The sequence below is a fragment of the Patella vulgata genome, chromosome 7 (genome assembly GCF_932274485.2).
Source record: "Patella vulgata chromosome 7, xgPatVulg1.2, whole genome shotgun sequence".
Lineage (NCBI taxonomy): Eukaryota > Metazoa > Mollusca > Gastropoda > Patellidae > Patella > Patella vulgata.
This window is the reverse complement of record NC_065885.2, coordinates 61,638,594-61,653,851: the sequence shown is the minus strand read 5'-3', so window position 1 is coordinate 61,653,851 and position 15,258 is coordinate 61,638,594. Positions and strand designations below refer to the sequence as shown.

General features: G+C 35.4%; 1 protein-coding gene across 2 annotated transcripts in view; it reads left to right on the top strand.

The window, feature by feature from the left end:
- The first annotated feature begins 202 nt into the window (after positions 1-202).
- Positions 203-15,258, top strand: part of LOC126827538 (dynein regulatory complex subunit 6-like) — a 47,025-nt gene continuing 31,969 nt past the window's right edge. The window contains exons 1-8 of one of the 2 annotated variants that reach the window (XM_056102361.1): positions 203-388; positions 2,034-2,137; positions 2,919-3,012; positions 4,532-4,599; positions 5,869-5,989; positions 6,345-6,378; positions 8,682-8,791; positions 12,099-12,110. In XM_056102361.1, coding sequence (XP_055958336.1) covers positions 311-388; positions 2,034-2,137; positions 2,919-3,012; positions 4,532-4,599; positions 5,869-5,989; positions 6,345-6,378; positions 8,682-8,791; positions 12,099-12,110 — 621 coding nt within the window. In that variant the 5' untranslated portion in view covers positions 203-310. The remainder of the gene's footprint in view (positions 389-2,033; positions 2,138-2,918; positions 3,013-4,531; positions 4,600-5,868; positions 5,990-6,344; positions 6,379-8,681; positions 8,792-12,098; positions 12,111-15,258) is intronic. The other variant, XM_050556995.2, reaches the window with a different exon arrangement.

Here is a 15,258-nt window from a genome sequence, read left to right as displayed (position 1 = left end):
TTGTTTTACAATTAATTAATTTTCATAATACTGCTTTAAGTTTTACATTTGACAAATATGCCATCTGGATATATTTTCCTAAAAATTTTAAACGAAATGGTGTGTGTCTTAAATTTTAAATCAACCAAAACTGATACCGGTTGTTCAAACCGGTTGCCAAAGGGGAAATAACTCTAATAGCGGTTGCTAATAAACACAAATATGGCGGAAGATTAGCAAACTTTTATCGTTTAACAAACCCTTTTTGTAATTTTATAGGCAGGATTTTATGTTATGAAATTTATTTCAACTTTCTTTTAAAAATAAAAAGATGGCGGGGGGCTTAAAAGAGTTGGATCCAAATTTGAGGAAGTATTTGAGAGTTAATAAACTGCCAGATGTGTACGAGGTATCAACATTCAATATCAATATTATTATCAATAATCTCAATGTTATTTTTTTTTTTTCCAATTATTTTTGTAAAAGGACACTTGAAATTTTCTAAATGAATTTTACTGCATTTCTATGTTTTTACATTCTATACTGGTTACTGTATACACCAGTCCCTAACTCACAACTAAATATCAAATGACATTACCGTACTGCTGCACCTACGGCTAGCCTGATAACCGTAAACGGTTAGAATTGGATGGTTAAATGGTTCGAATTGAGTGGTACGGTTATTAGGAGATGTCCAGCATTACATAGAGTTGTGTCCCCATTATATTCCTCTTTATAACAAAAGTTGTCCATTGTCCGTTTTCGTTTTGTATTTGATGTTTGAAAATCTTAGAATGTAACTGTCGTCCTACGATGTCAACTGCTAAAAAATAATACTATTAATAGCACTCGTAGTTGTACGGCAAAGTCAACGATCCTTGTTCTGACTTTTGCTATTGTTAATCCAATCCAAATACTTCTCAGCATTTCTAACCGTAGGAGCGCTAATTCAGGCCTACTGTACGTAGGCCTATGTTTCTGGTAACCTACATTGGCTTCATTTGGTTTTATACAGCTCCATGACCATAGTACCATATACATACTACCAGACTATGCTAATGTCCGGTCACATGCTTTGCAAATTGAAGAACTCAAAATACTGATCCTTCAAAACTGAGGTATCCAGACCGGTCGGACCAAAGACCACTCGGACCAATTGATAGACCACTCGGACCAAACTTGAAACCGATTTTCTCTTGCCACGCTGAGTTCCCATATCCATATAGTCCGAGTAGTCTTTTTGTTGGTCCGAGTGGTCTATCAATTGGTCCGAGTGGTCTTTGGTCCCAGTGGTCATGCATCCAAATCTGAGCGCGAGCAATAAGCTATTCTGCAAACCTTGTTGTTCATAACACGTGTTATGTTAAACAACAATTATTTTTATCTTGGGTGGCCTAATATGTAAGCTTATGCTTAAGATCATATACGGTCTCTTATCAAATAAAATTGGTTGTTCTCTGTACTGTAACAAGTACGTAGGTTTACCTGCCTAACCAATGAATTTTCTCAGGTTCTCATTGTTTTCTGCTACTGCTAAAGATGTACCAGATGTTAGTCCAGAAATGAAATGGTTTGAGTTGCATGGATTTTAAACCCCTGATTTTAGACTTTAAGAATTATGTGATATTAGAAATTGAATTTCCGTTAGATCTATATATAAATATTTGTTAGTGGATCTGGGTAGACTAATATTACATTCTTTTCAGGCCTAGGGAGCTGCAGGGGTTCTGTGAGTAAGATGTTGTCTCGCTAACCTGGAGCTCCAGTGTTTTCTGAGAAAGGCCATCAGGCTTTTCGTGCGTGGTTCCCCCATGTCAGAGGTGCGGTCTAGTTAGTCGGAGGTTATGAATAACGCAGATCTTGTGTACACATTGGTGTGAATATAAAAGATCTCTTGACAGTTGGAATTCGATATAAGAGTAGGCTGTAGTGCTGCTGTTCGGGCACATTTTCTATCATAGCACACTGTATGGCTTATGTCCATCATCATTAGCTCAGTCGGAGCAAAACAGTAGGATATTGATTAAACCCTGTTTCATTTCATTTCTTTTCAGGCCTTATTATCAGGATTGGCTGTCATCTGCCCTGCTGATCCACTGGAATTTATTCTAAACAGTTTAAGTCGCCTGGATGACCTTGGACTTGACGCCTTATCATGGTAAGTTGAATTTTTGATAAGATCAGAGGTTGATCATATAGGACAGAAAGGTGGTAAAAAATAAATGACAGTTTTGTTAGTTGGCTTAGTTATTTAAGAGGCACTATGTAAGAGATAAATCTGCCTATTGCAGGTTTTTATTTTGGCTTCAAAAGTTATATAAACTATTATTTTGACATTGATTCACATGACAAGCCTATAATCACCACTCTATTTCATTGAATGGCAAAGATTGAAATGGATTTGAACACCCGTGGCCGTGAGATTTAAAAATTTAATGATGAAATGGATACTCAAGACTTAGTCTCAGTATACAAATGAAATGAAATGGGGTTTAACGTCCTACTGTTCTGCTCCTATACTGGGCTAATGAAGACGGGCATACGCCATACAGTGTGCTATGAGGGAAATTTTGCCCAGGCAGCGGCACTATTGCCTACTCTTATATCGAATTCCAACTGCCAAGGGATCTTTTACGTGCATTCCAATGTTTACACGGGACCTCGGTTTTTCGTCTCATCCGATGGACAAGACAGCTGTCCTTGTCAGGCCCTTCGTCCTGCTCTCAGTATACAAGTTCCATTGCTACAGTAATAAACGATCTAGGCTACATCTTCAGACAGTCATAACTACACCTAGAATAAAGTAATTTGAATGAAATTATCAATATATTCATTTTTCATTATCTATTTTGGAACTATTATAGCAAGAATGTCCAGCTCTTTATCTCAGTCTTGCATAATATATCTTTAATGTAATAACATGAACATTTTTTTTTTAGGGATATGTTTATTCCAACCAACATGAGACCAGTTATAAAAGTTATCTCAGATAGTAATTTGGATTATATTTTTAATTTTGATGAATATCTCATGGTGAGTAGTCTTTTTGTTTTCTCCCATAACTCTTTCTGGATTTATGGCCCCTGATTGTACGAAAAATTGCTTTTGTTTGTAGCTTGTTCTCTGTCCATCTCTTGCAAAATGTTGGTGTATCTTGATGAATTTCTCTTGGTGAGTAGTCTTTTGTTTTCCCCAATAGTTAAAGCGGTAGTAGGCAAGAGCTAAATCTGCCTAATGCTGCAGGTTTTTCTTAACCCTTTGGACCCGCCCGGGCGAAAGACCAGCCCCGATGCCCCTTGGCTGAAGTACCGTGCGGCTGGTCCAGGTACATGCGGCGGCCGATATACAGGCTGCTTGGTATTCTGATCAAGGTTTTCTAGCCGTTTTTTCAGCCGATCGGGTCCCAAGGGTTCATAATATTACAATTTTTGGTCAATTTTTATCATGGGAGAGTAGTATATAGGCCTAATGTCATTCAGAATGTCAGTGTCCAAAGGGTTAAGGCATTGAATGTTAAATAAATTATTAATTAGGCATTTATTAACTTGCCAAGACAATAACCAACTCTCGAAGTCATCAGATGCTCTAGTTTTTCAACGGATTTAAACACGATTGATGGTTAATGATTTAATTAGGAAATGGATAATCAAGACTTTGTTTACTATTGTAGCAACGGTAGCAATGATAGTCGTGATTCCGCTATTCTCCAAACAGCCCTAACATCACTCAGAATGAAGTATCTTGCTTGAAATTTTCAAATTACCCCTTTTCATTATCTAACAGTGCGAGAACTGTTGGCTCTTTATCTAAATTTTACATTATGCATCTTTAATTCTTAGAAATGTCCCTGGAGACAATGGGGGTACTCGATTGAAAGTTCCGGAATTGAATTCTCTCAATCCCAAAAATAGTGACAATCGAGTGAAAAGGTGGATTTCGGGTAGCAACGCATGCGTCGATTGAATAATTAAATATCTCAACCAATGCAGCCGAAACATATTCGTTGTGTTTAATTACGTCACGATTCTACTCACACCACCTCTGTTGTCGGGACTGACAGAATTGTGACAGGACTGAATTCCGCGTTACTCGATTGCAATTCTGTCAATTCGGTACATTCTGGACTGTGATTTGAAAAATACACATTTTTCTATTAGCTTAAGAGCTAAAATTCATACTAAGATTTTAAATTATGTCTGAATCCTTCAAATATTTTAGTTTGAATTTTTGTGTATAAAGGACCCCAATTCATATAGTAGAAGTGACAAACCGACATGGAGCAAAGCAGATAAATAAGAGATTTTTTTCTATCTTGAACAATATCACATTTTATTGAAAGATTTCCATGTGTTAATTTACACATAAAAATATTGAAAACTATACATTTAAAAGTATTTTTTCATATTTTAATGTAAGATTCCTTAAACATACATTATTTCATAACGTGTAATGTGATCGACAGTCGATCCGATTAACTGTCAGACTAGTAAATATGTCTGTATTAATTTAAAGCACTGTTAAATAATGTTTTGAATTATTTTTTTCATTTTAGCCAACACCAGAGATGTACCACACAGCTTATGGCCAGTATAACACCAAATTAAAAAAGATGTCATTTAAGTAAGTTTGTTGATACATGTAGGCCTTATGTCTGAGAAAATGAACGTATTCAAATGTCCATATCTTTGTCAGTTTGGTTATTTCTCCTTTATGTGAGTTACCTTATCAGAAAACATATTGTAATTCTGAATCGAACAAGAACAAAGGATTCATTTAAATTTGGTTCATTTTTTTTTTTCTTATAGTCCCAAAATGATCTAGTAAAACTCCATTTCTCTCTATCTTTCTGTACTTTTTTGTTTTCAGTTCTAAATATTATTCAACTGATTTACTGTTCCCCTTTAGATTCACATTTCATCCAGAAGAGGTTTAAAAAGACCTGTGCTAACTGGCTAGTGATAGGGTTAAAAATCTCTGTTGCTGAATCGTTGGTGGCCAAAACGTCATACAGTCCTCTGAAATGAAAAGAAGGTTTAACATCCTACTTTTCTGCACCGACTGGGCTAGTGAAAAGTACATATGACATGCAGTATGTTGTGAGACTGGTGCCCTGATAGCCTGCTCTTCATTCAATTCCAACCGTCAAAGGTTCTTTTATGTGCATGCCAACATGTTCACAGGAAGAGATTTTTTTTTGTCCCATACAAATGACAAGACACTTTTTCTTGTGAGGCTCTCAGTCCTGAGAAACTATCTCAGCCAACGCTGTGATCGAGCCCTGAATCTCCTCGTTAGGGAGCCATTGACATACTGAGGATTCAACGCCCCCCTTTCTTATTGTACATACAGCGTTTACCGAAAAACATTAATCCAAGAAACCTGATATTTGGACAAAGATCACTAGAAATAAAACTATTTCCTCAAAGTAATCCCCAGAACCTTTTATTGACCCCTGTAAAACTCTCAAAACTTGTTATCTAAATACAATCTGATTAAAACACAGATCTATATTTCGGTTCGTTTTTTTATACTTTCGATGGTTTACACTACATGAAGATCTGACCATTATAGTAGAAGGTCGAATCAGGGGTCATATGAGCAGCTTTTGATTTTGACCCCATGATGCCAGGCATTGATTAATCAATGAGCGCTAACATTTCTCGTGGTTTACCCACAGTTCTGTGCCTCGCACGTCAAGAAGTCGCCATAACAGATGGTTTCATTGGCTAATCCCTCACGCTATCCAGAACGTGGGTTATATAACAACTCTTCCAGATCCTAGTGTAGTAAAGACAAGTAAAACGAAATTTTGAACTATAAAAAACGAAACGAAATAGGATCTGTGTTTTAACCAGATTGGTCTAACTGTTACTTGAATTCTTTTTTCAGCGCTTGGATGCAATATCACTTAAAGGAGATGAAAAAAGTTCAAGATACTGAAAATAAACTTCATCTGGCTGAATATCAGTATTATAGTCAAAAGCTACAAGTACATTTACGTCACTGGAAGGTATGGTCTACCACATTTTGAGACTAATATGGTTCGAAATTTTCAACTGGCAAATGGAGTTTAACATCCACTCGACATAAACTAGGTCATTTCGGGACTAACACATGGTTTAATTTTATTTCAATAATTCGCTTGCGCGTAGGGGTCTTTAGCAGTGGGAGGAAACCGGAGGACCCAGAGAAAACCCCTGATTTTGGACAGACGACCCTACTCCTTGTCATGTACAACCGGGGAATCGCAACCACGCCAGTTGACTCAATGACAGACCTTATGATACAGTGCACATGCGCTAACCATTCGGTCATCCAACCCCGCTGAACTAGATGGTAAATGTTTCTGTTATTTTTATTTACAGGCATGGGTGAGATATAGAAAAGGTCGTCAAGCCAGTGAGTTTTATATAATATCTGTATTTGTATTGATACCGAGTTAATCAATTCAAAGTCTATTAAGTTGCATGGGAGCCATGGTGGCTAAGCCAGTAAGACACTAGCTTGGAGGGTGCAGGTTCGCTCCAAGTGTTGGCTGGGAAAAGTTTATCCGGATTTTCCGACGTGGTTTCCCCTTGTCATTGGTGCAGGACGGAAGGCCTGACAAGGACGGCTGTCTAGTCATTCGGATGGGACAAAAAACTGAGGTCCAGTGTACACATTTGCATGCATGTAAAAGATCCCTTGGCAGTTTCAATTCGATACAAGAGTAGGCTGTAGCACTAATGTCTAGACAAAATTTCCCTCATAGCACACTGTATGGTGTATGCCCGTCTTCATTAAACCCCATTTCATTTCATATCATTCATTTTTTGGACAATATCAAATTTCTATAAAATTGACTCAAATTGATTTAACATTTAATTAAGAAAACAATACCAGAAGACAGAACCAGAGTGGAAATTTAATCAGATTATCAAGAGGCCCATCAAAAGATTTTACCCAAAACTTATAGGTGGCTTACTGACTTATAGCTGGCTTACTGTGGCTTTCAGACTAAAGTTGCTTACTGGCTCACTGACTTATAGCTGGCTTACTGTGGCTTACGGACTAAAGTTGCTTACTGGCTCACTGACTTATAGCTGGCTTACTGTGGCTTATGGACTAGAGTTGCTTACTGGCTGACTGACTTAAAGCTGGCTTACTGTGGCTTACGGACTAAAGTTGCTTACTGGCTCACTGACTTATAGCTGGCTTACTGTGGCTTACGGACTAAAGTTGCTTACTGGCTCACTGACTTATAGCTGGCTTACTGTGGCTTATGGACTAAAGTTGCTTACTGGCTCACTGACTTAAAGCTGGCTTACTGTGGCTTACGGACTAAAGTTGCTTACTGGCTCACTGACTTATAGCTGGCTTACTGTGGTTTACTGACTTATAGCTGGCTTACTGACTTTTTGGTGACTTATAGGTGGCTTACTGACTTATAGGTGGCTTACTGACTTATAGGTGGCTTACTTACTTATTGGTGGCTTACTAACTTATTGGTGGCTTACTGACTTATAGGTGGCTTACTTACTTATTGCGTTGCCAGTCAGTACGTCAGCTATTTGCTCAACCGGAGCTATATGACAAAGTGCTAACATTTTTAAACGAGACAAACTTTTATAATCAATTTTAATTGTATATATTTAATCATGTATATCGTTTTAAATATTTATATATGTAAAAGATTTGTTATATTTATTTTTAATTAATATATTTTCTGTGATATTTGTTTTTATTTACATATATAAATTCATTTATGTGATATTGTTTTAATTTGTCTCAGATTCACCATATGTTTGGCGCAATATAGCCCGGTTGGAGCTGACGTGCCATAAAATCATATTTCATTCATTCATTCATTCATTACTTACTTATTGGTGGCTTACTAACTTATAGGTGGCTTATACTGGCTTACTAAAATCTTCTGCAGAGGATGTTGAATATTGACAAATTTTCATTTTATTTTTGTACATATTGAAATCGAAATAAAAAGAAAATTCAACCATTATTCCTTTTAGAAATTCAAGTTTTACAATATTGTAGTTTACAGGTGATTCACAATCTATCAAATAACGATCAGCGGCGTTCATAAAAAGAGCAGGAGAATCTAGGGTTACCATACGTCCCGGTAGAACCTGGGCCTAATTTCACGAAATTTTAACTAAGATAAAATCCAAATTTTAGTAATTTGATTGGATAATATTAGATTGATTTTAGTGCTTTGCCAATCAAAATTGAAGTATCTACTAAAATTTGGATTTTATCTTTAATTAAGATTTTGAGAGAGAGAGAGAGAGAGAGAGAGAAATGGGGTTTAACGTCCACTAGACACAAACTAGGTCATTTCGGGACTAACACATGTTTCAATTTTATTTCAATAATTCGCTTGCGCTTAGGGGTCTTTAGCAGTGGGAAGAAACCGGAGGACCCGGAGAAAACCCACAAGGTTGGACAGGCGACCCAACTCCTTGTCACGTACAACCGGGGATTTCGAAACCACGCCAGTAGACTCAATGACAGACTTTATTATACAGCACGCACGTGCTAACCATTCAGCCATCCAACCCCCTTAAGATTTCGAGAAACAGGGCCCAGGACTGTCCCGGTAAAACCAGGACCATTGCTTCTCACATAACTAAATGTCCTGGTTTTTAACCAGGTGTTTTTCATTTGAAAATAATAACACAAAACATTTTATTATTATTTTATTCTAGTGGCATTTCAGAAGATTCAACGTGTATTCCACATAGCTGTTGGACGAGTTATATTTGATGCGTGGTATAATCATACACTGGATGCTAAACGTCAACGAGAATATTTTGAGGTTGGTATAAAAGTTTTTAAATTAGGATCAGAAAACGTATTGATATCGTTAATTTATTGTTGTTTTCTTTTATAAAAATTAGTTGTCAATATTTTGTGATATCATCAGCCTATAAACTGTTAATTAAAGAGACATTATGTAAGACTTAGATAAAGAGCTAGCCATTCTTGCTATAATAGTTCAAAAATAGATAATGTAAAATGAATAATTTGAAAATTTCATTCGTATTACTCTATTGCGAGCGAAGATATTAGCCTTTGAAGGTTTGACAAGACATGTGACATAATTGCAACCAAGCTACTGGTTGTTCGAAGCTAAGTCTCGCTCCTCCATTTTTAAATTAAATTAAAATATGACTGAACCGTTCTAATCTATTTAATATCGGAGAAATCTGATGCCATCGAGAGTTGATTATGGCCTGGATAAGTTAATTAATAATTCAGATAACATGTCAGGCCTAAAGAAAGACCGGCAATAGACAGATTTACCTCTTGCAAAATGTATGTTTAAGTTATAGTATAATAAAAAATGTTCATTTCCAGTACACAGTGGTTGGTTTGTTTCCATGGGAACTAGATGAGTTATTTGTGGAAGCCATCTTTTCTTTGTCTATCATTAAAACTTGGTCATGGGGCGCTTTTTGGTTTTTGTTTGGTTAAACTTATTTTTTCAGGAATTTCTGAATAATAATAAATGGGAGTTTCAGAGGTAGATGTGTTTTAGAAAGCAAACAGACAAGTCGTCTTGAAAGCTGAAAACAAAAAGGGCTGACTTTAATTAAAGCCCTCTGATTGCCGTTTACATTTTTCGGACATCAAAATTTTCACGGCTTAATTCATGCTCAAATGTACCCAAATTGATTATTTAAGATTAAATTAAGAAGAGATATTATTAAAATATTGAAACTGTTTTTGGAGCTGTTTCTGTCTCCTTGAACTTTCGGCAGATCTGATAATTTGGTTTAAAGTTATTTTGCTTCCAGGACGATACTTACCTCTGATACTCCACATTATTACATTTAAAATCTATCTGAATATGATGGAATAACTATTTCTGAATATGAAGGAATAACTATTTCTGAATATGAAGGAATATGTATTTCTTTCTTTATCGTGATAACTTTTTTGTTTTCATATCCTGATCATATTTTTTCACTAATTTAGGTTTTTTTTAAGTAGGTTCGAAATTCATCAAACCATATTTGACATAGAACGAATCTAACATTAACAGTTTGTCAGACAATTGAAGAGTCCAGGGGAAGAACGATCTAAGTCACATTTTTGTCTTTTCGCATAAAAGGCAAAACAGACTTTTGGACGAGCAGAACAGAACAACGGGTGGGTTTAATTACAACTTCAAAATGATGTTTAATACGAATCATAATTACCAGTACAACAACTGACTTCAACTTTTCAACCAAATTAAGGTCAAATAAATACGATGGACTTGTATTTGTCTGGGAGGCCATTTCAGAAGGGCCTTGGTTCGATGTGACTCTGATCTTTTTTACCTGAAATTGATTGTTCCACAGAAAGCTTATACAATTTGCTACCAGATGGCGCCATTAACTGAGGTTCGTTGAAAAAGTGACTTAGATCGTTCTTCCCCGGGGCTCTTCAATTAATTTGTCAGTGTGAAATTGTTTCTTGTTTCATTATTTAATCAATCTGATTAAAACACAGATCCTATTTCATTTTGTTTTTATAGTTCAAAATTTCGTTTTACTTGTCTTTACTACATAGATCTGGAAGAGTTGTTATATAACTTCTGTTCTGGTTGATGTGAGGAATTAGCCAATAAAACGGTCTGTTGCACGCTCTGTACGGAACTGTGGGTATCCCACTAGAAACATCAGCACTGATTATTTATTCCATGTTTGACGTCTCAGGGTCAAAAGCCACTCGTACGACCCCTGACACTACCTTCCTCTACAACCCGTCAGATCTTCATGTAGTGCCGGTCATCGAAAGTATAAAAAAAACGAAACGAAATATAGATCTGTATTTTAATCAGAATGTTATTTATTATTCACGAATAAGGAAACATTTCTAAATCTAACGAGTAACTCCCTGTTCCATTATTTTTTGGGAGAGCGATTAAAAGAATTATAAAACATTTATCAAATTCACACTGCCTTAATAACATAATAATTTTGAGATCACGAATAGTGACTCTGTCACCTTATTTACAAATTATATTATTGTACTCTACCTAAACTGTTCGTCTGATGATTTTATGTTATCTTAAATTGTTATTTTATATCTCCTTCTTATCCAGCATACGGCAATATGAATTACTGGGGAGCCACGTAGGGGCGGACTGGAGGCTTGATACCCCTGCCACTGTAGGCTATCTCTCCCCCCCTACTCCAACCCTGTGTGCAAGCAAGATATATTTTAAAAACTGACTGTAATTGGTGCTTTCTAGGATATAACCTGATGTTTCTAGCTTATGGGCAAATTCAGTGTGGGGTAATCTTACTAATTCATAACAATTATGTAATTCAAGGCTAAAAAAGGCCCCCAAACTAAAAAAAAAGAAAAAAGAAGGCCTCAAACAAACTATGAGAACATTGATTTCTTTAGGAGACGGGGGTTGGATGGCCGAATGGTTAACACGTGCACGCTGTATCATACGGTCTGTCATTGAGTCAACTGGCGTGGTTTCGATTTCCCATTGGTATGTGACAAGGAGTAGGGTCATCTGTCCAACCTCGTGGGGATTTTTCAGGGTCCTCCGGTTTCCTCCCACTGCTAAGGACCCCTATGCGACAAGTGAATTAATGAAATAAAATTAAACCATATGTTAGTCCCGAAATGACCAAATTTGTGTTGAGTTGCTCTGTAAGTATAGCACGATTGCTTACTAACCAAGATTCGATCCCGATGTTGCCTGAGAAAATTCCTCAGGATATTCAAGCATAGTTTGCTGGATGGGAAATAAAATGAAATAAATTCAATTTTTCATATATAAAGATCATCTGATTTATAGCTATAGAGAAAAAGCAGTTTGTAAAAATCTGACTGAGATCCATAATTAATTCTATATTTTAGTTTGAACTGATCTATAATCAAAATTTAACCCAAGATTAAAGTAATCTATAATTCTATTTGTAAACATCTGACTGAGATCGAATTAATCCATAATTAATTCTATGTTTTAGTTTGAACAGATATATAATCAAAATTTAACCCTTGATCAACGTAATCTATAAAATTCTTTATTTTAAAAAAACAGATATTATATATTCAACATTTAACCAGAATATTATATTTTGTGTTTGTTTTTTGTTTTTTTTATCTAACAGTTAAATCTAACGGTAATTATAGAGATCTATGCATTCACACACGTATATTATATATGCAATAGAAATATAACTTGAGGCAACACCAATTCGAAATTTTTGTTCTTTGGGAATGCAAAATTAAAAGTTTTCCTCTTATTTCTTAAGGGGTAAAGAATAAAATAATTTAAAAGCAAAAAATACTTGTTTGCTTGTCTAAAAATTTAAGATTTCGAATTTTAAACAGGTTCATGATTCTCACAGAAATAAAAATAAAATTGGTTTGGTCTAAACAATTTGTAGACATAGTTTGTAATTTGCCTATGGTAGATCTAGAAATGGAGATTTTAGTTATCACCAAACATACATGATTATATGGTCAGGGCCCTTTTTCTCGAAATCTTAACTAAAGATAAAATCCAAATTTTAGTAAATACTTCAATTTTGATTGGTTAAGAACTAAAATCAATCTAATATTATCCAATCAAATTTATAAAATTTGGATTTTATCTTAGTTAAAATTTTGTGAAACAGGCCTCAGGTCTATATATTAACACATGAAATCATAAGGTCTGTCATTGAGTCAAGGGGTGTAATTTCGATTCCCAGGTTGTACGTGACAATTAGTATGGTCGACTGTCCAACCTCATGGGTTTTCTCTGGTCCTCTAGTTTCCTCTGCTAAAGACCTCTACACATAAGGGAATTATTGAAATAAAATTGAACCATATGTTAGTCCCGAAATGATGCAGTTTGTGTCGAGTGGACATTAAACCCCATTTCTCTCTCTCTCTCTCCCTCTCTCTCTCTCTCTCAGGCAAGAATACTTGACAGTTCATTAGCTGAATAGGACATTAGCTGAATAGGACATTAGCTGAATAGGATATTAAACCCCCTTTCAATTCATTGACTCTGTATATGACAAAATATATAGTTGAATGCTGACATCTATTAGCCTCATTGCATGTTTGGTAGTACTATACGATGTGTATATTAAGGTGATTTTAGTATATGTGTAGGCTATACATAGATTATCTTTCACAATTCTGTAGAACATTTTATCTTAGATGAACAAACTAGTAAAAGTTTTTCTTAGATACACGAATTAAAGGTTTTAATAGATAAATTAGAATTAACCTGACACATAGTGTTTTATTATTCCTAGTTCTCAATATAACAGAGTAGCTTATATAATTGTCATCTTCACTATCACCTTGATTAACGACTGCAATACCAGGAATAGACAGACTAACACAATAAAATTGATTTTGTTCTCTAACGAACAAGTGACTTTTACTAATGAAAATGTCTGCCTCAAGTTAAACAGATATTAATCGGTAGCTGGATTTACCCAAACCTACCAAAATTTACCAAATCAAACACATCTACCATTGTTTCAACTCATATAATAATAAGTTATAACTATTTTTGATGATATACCATTAAAAATTACAATTTGGCATAAAGAACATATATTATCAAATATCGATATTGTCTTTTAAGTTGAAATAATAGTGGATTTGGGTAAAACGTGCTACCCGATCTTAATTGTCATTTTATATGTGTATTGTTTCGCCGTTTGTTAAAATAGTTAGTAATGAGTAGTAATCAAGTAGACAATACCTCAAGTTTGTGAAGATGCTCTTAGTAGATGTACATTAGATGAGATGGGTCACATTTTGATGAGAAGGGTCACATTTCGATGTGATCGGTCACATTTCAATGAGATGAGTCACATTTCGATGTAATAGGACCCATTTCGATGTGATGGGTCACATTTCGATGTGATGGGTCACATTTCGATGTGATGGGTCACATTAGTTAAAGATGAATTAGAAATTAGACAAAAGCTATGCAGTACATCCCATTTCTTTCAGCCAATCAAATTCCCTTTTAGGTTCCAGGCATGCAGTTTTATATGTTTTTCTCTCTCAATATTCATCCTCTGAAATGTGTTTGAATATTTTGTAATTAGGTAATAAGCTGTCCAAGACACTGTGTACACACACTTTATTTAAAGAGATGTGTTTCATTAGAAAAAATCTTTGAATGGCGATCAAGAAACAGACCTAGCCCATGTTTAAAAAGTCTATCCAGAATTAGTTTGATCACTTAATTATTTTGAGGGGTTTGATGGCCAAATGGTTAGCACATGCCCGCTGTATCATGACGTGAGTAGGGTCACCTGTCAAACCTCGTGGGTTTTGATTTGAGCCGACAGTATCTATAAACTAGTCATAAGAGTATAAAACTTATAGTCGATATTCGTAGAAATTTATTGGATTTGGGGTTTTATTCACAGATCTTTATATATGTTCAAGAAGGCATATATTTGCACCCAGAAATTTTTGCCACTCCAGACGGATGTGTCTGGTGCATACAGACAAAAGAGAATCACTGCCCCAAATATCTTTGATCTAGAAACACAAAACTTTGCACATAGTTTTGTATTGATGTATTTGATACATTAAAACAACAAAAGTTTTATTAAGGGCTATATTTTAGTTAAAATAAGGGAAACAATTTTGAGTAAATTCTTAGCTTAAGTCTGAGAATTCTTTGTGTTTTCGGGGCCATTACAAAGATCTCATATTTCACAAAATAGAGATAATGCACCGTAATTAAAGCATATAAATCTGCCAAGAGATTTCTATAAGTGCATACACATCGCCATTCTATTTATAATTTTTGTGAATCTATATAAAACCATTTCAGGAATTGGAAAGTAGTAAAGATGGCGAAGTTAGTCTCGTATTTTATCCACAGTTTTCTAGTCTTTTATGTTGTCTTAATTCTTGATGTATAAATGCACAAAATATGTTGACTGTCTTGGGTCCTGATCGTCTCCATCTTGTCCTTTCTACCTGTCTGGTACACATTATATTTAATTACCTGCCCTTATTGGTAAAGATGAAGTTATTACTGAATGATTGAGATGATTAAAATTAATCACCATGGTAACAGTTTCATAGCAAGCATCTTTTCGACTAATTAAATAACACCAAACTTTAATTCTTTAGCACAAGGACTGTCAGAAACCACCCGAATCTAGGCTCCCTCTTGGACACCAAACCACCAGAGTCACATGATCAGCTGTATTCACTAGTTCTGAGACTCGGGCGGTTTCAGGCGCTAGTGAAGAGAGCAGTAGTTTCAGACGGTTTTGAAACCACCCAAAGTCTTCC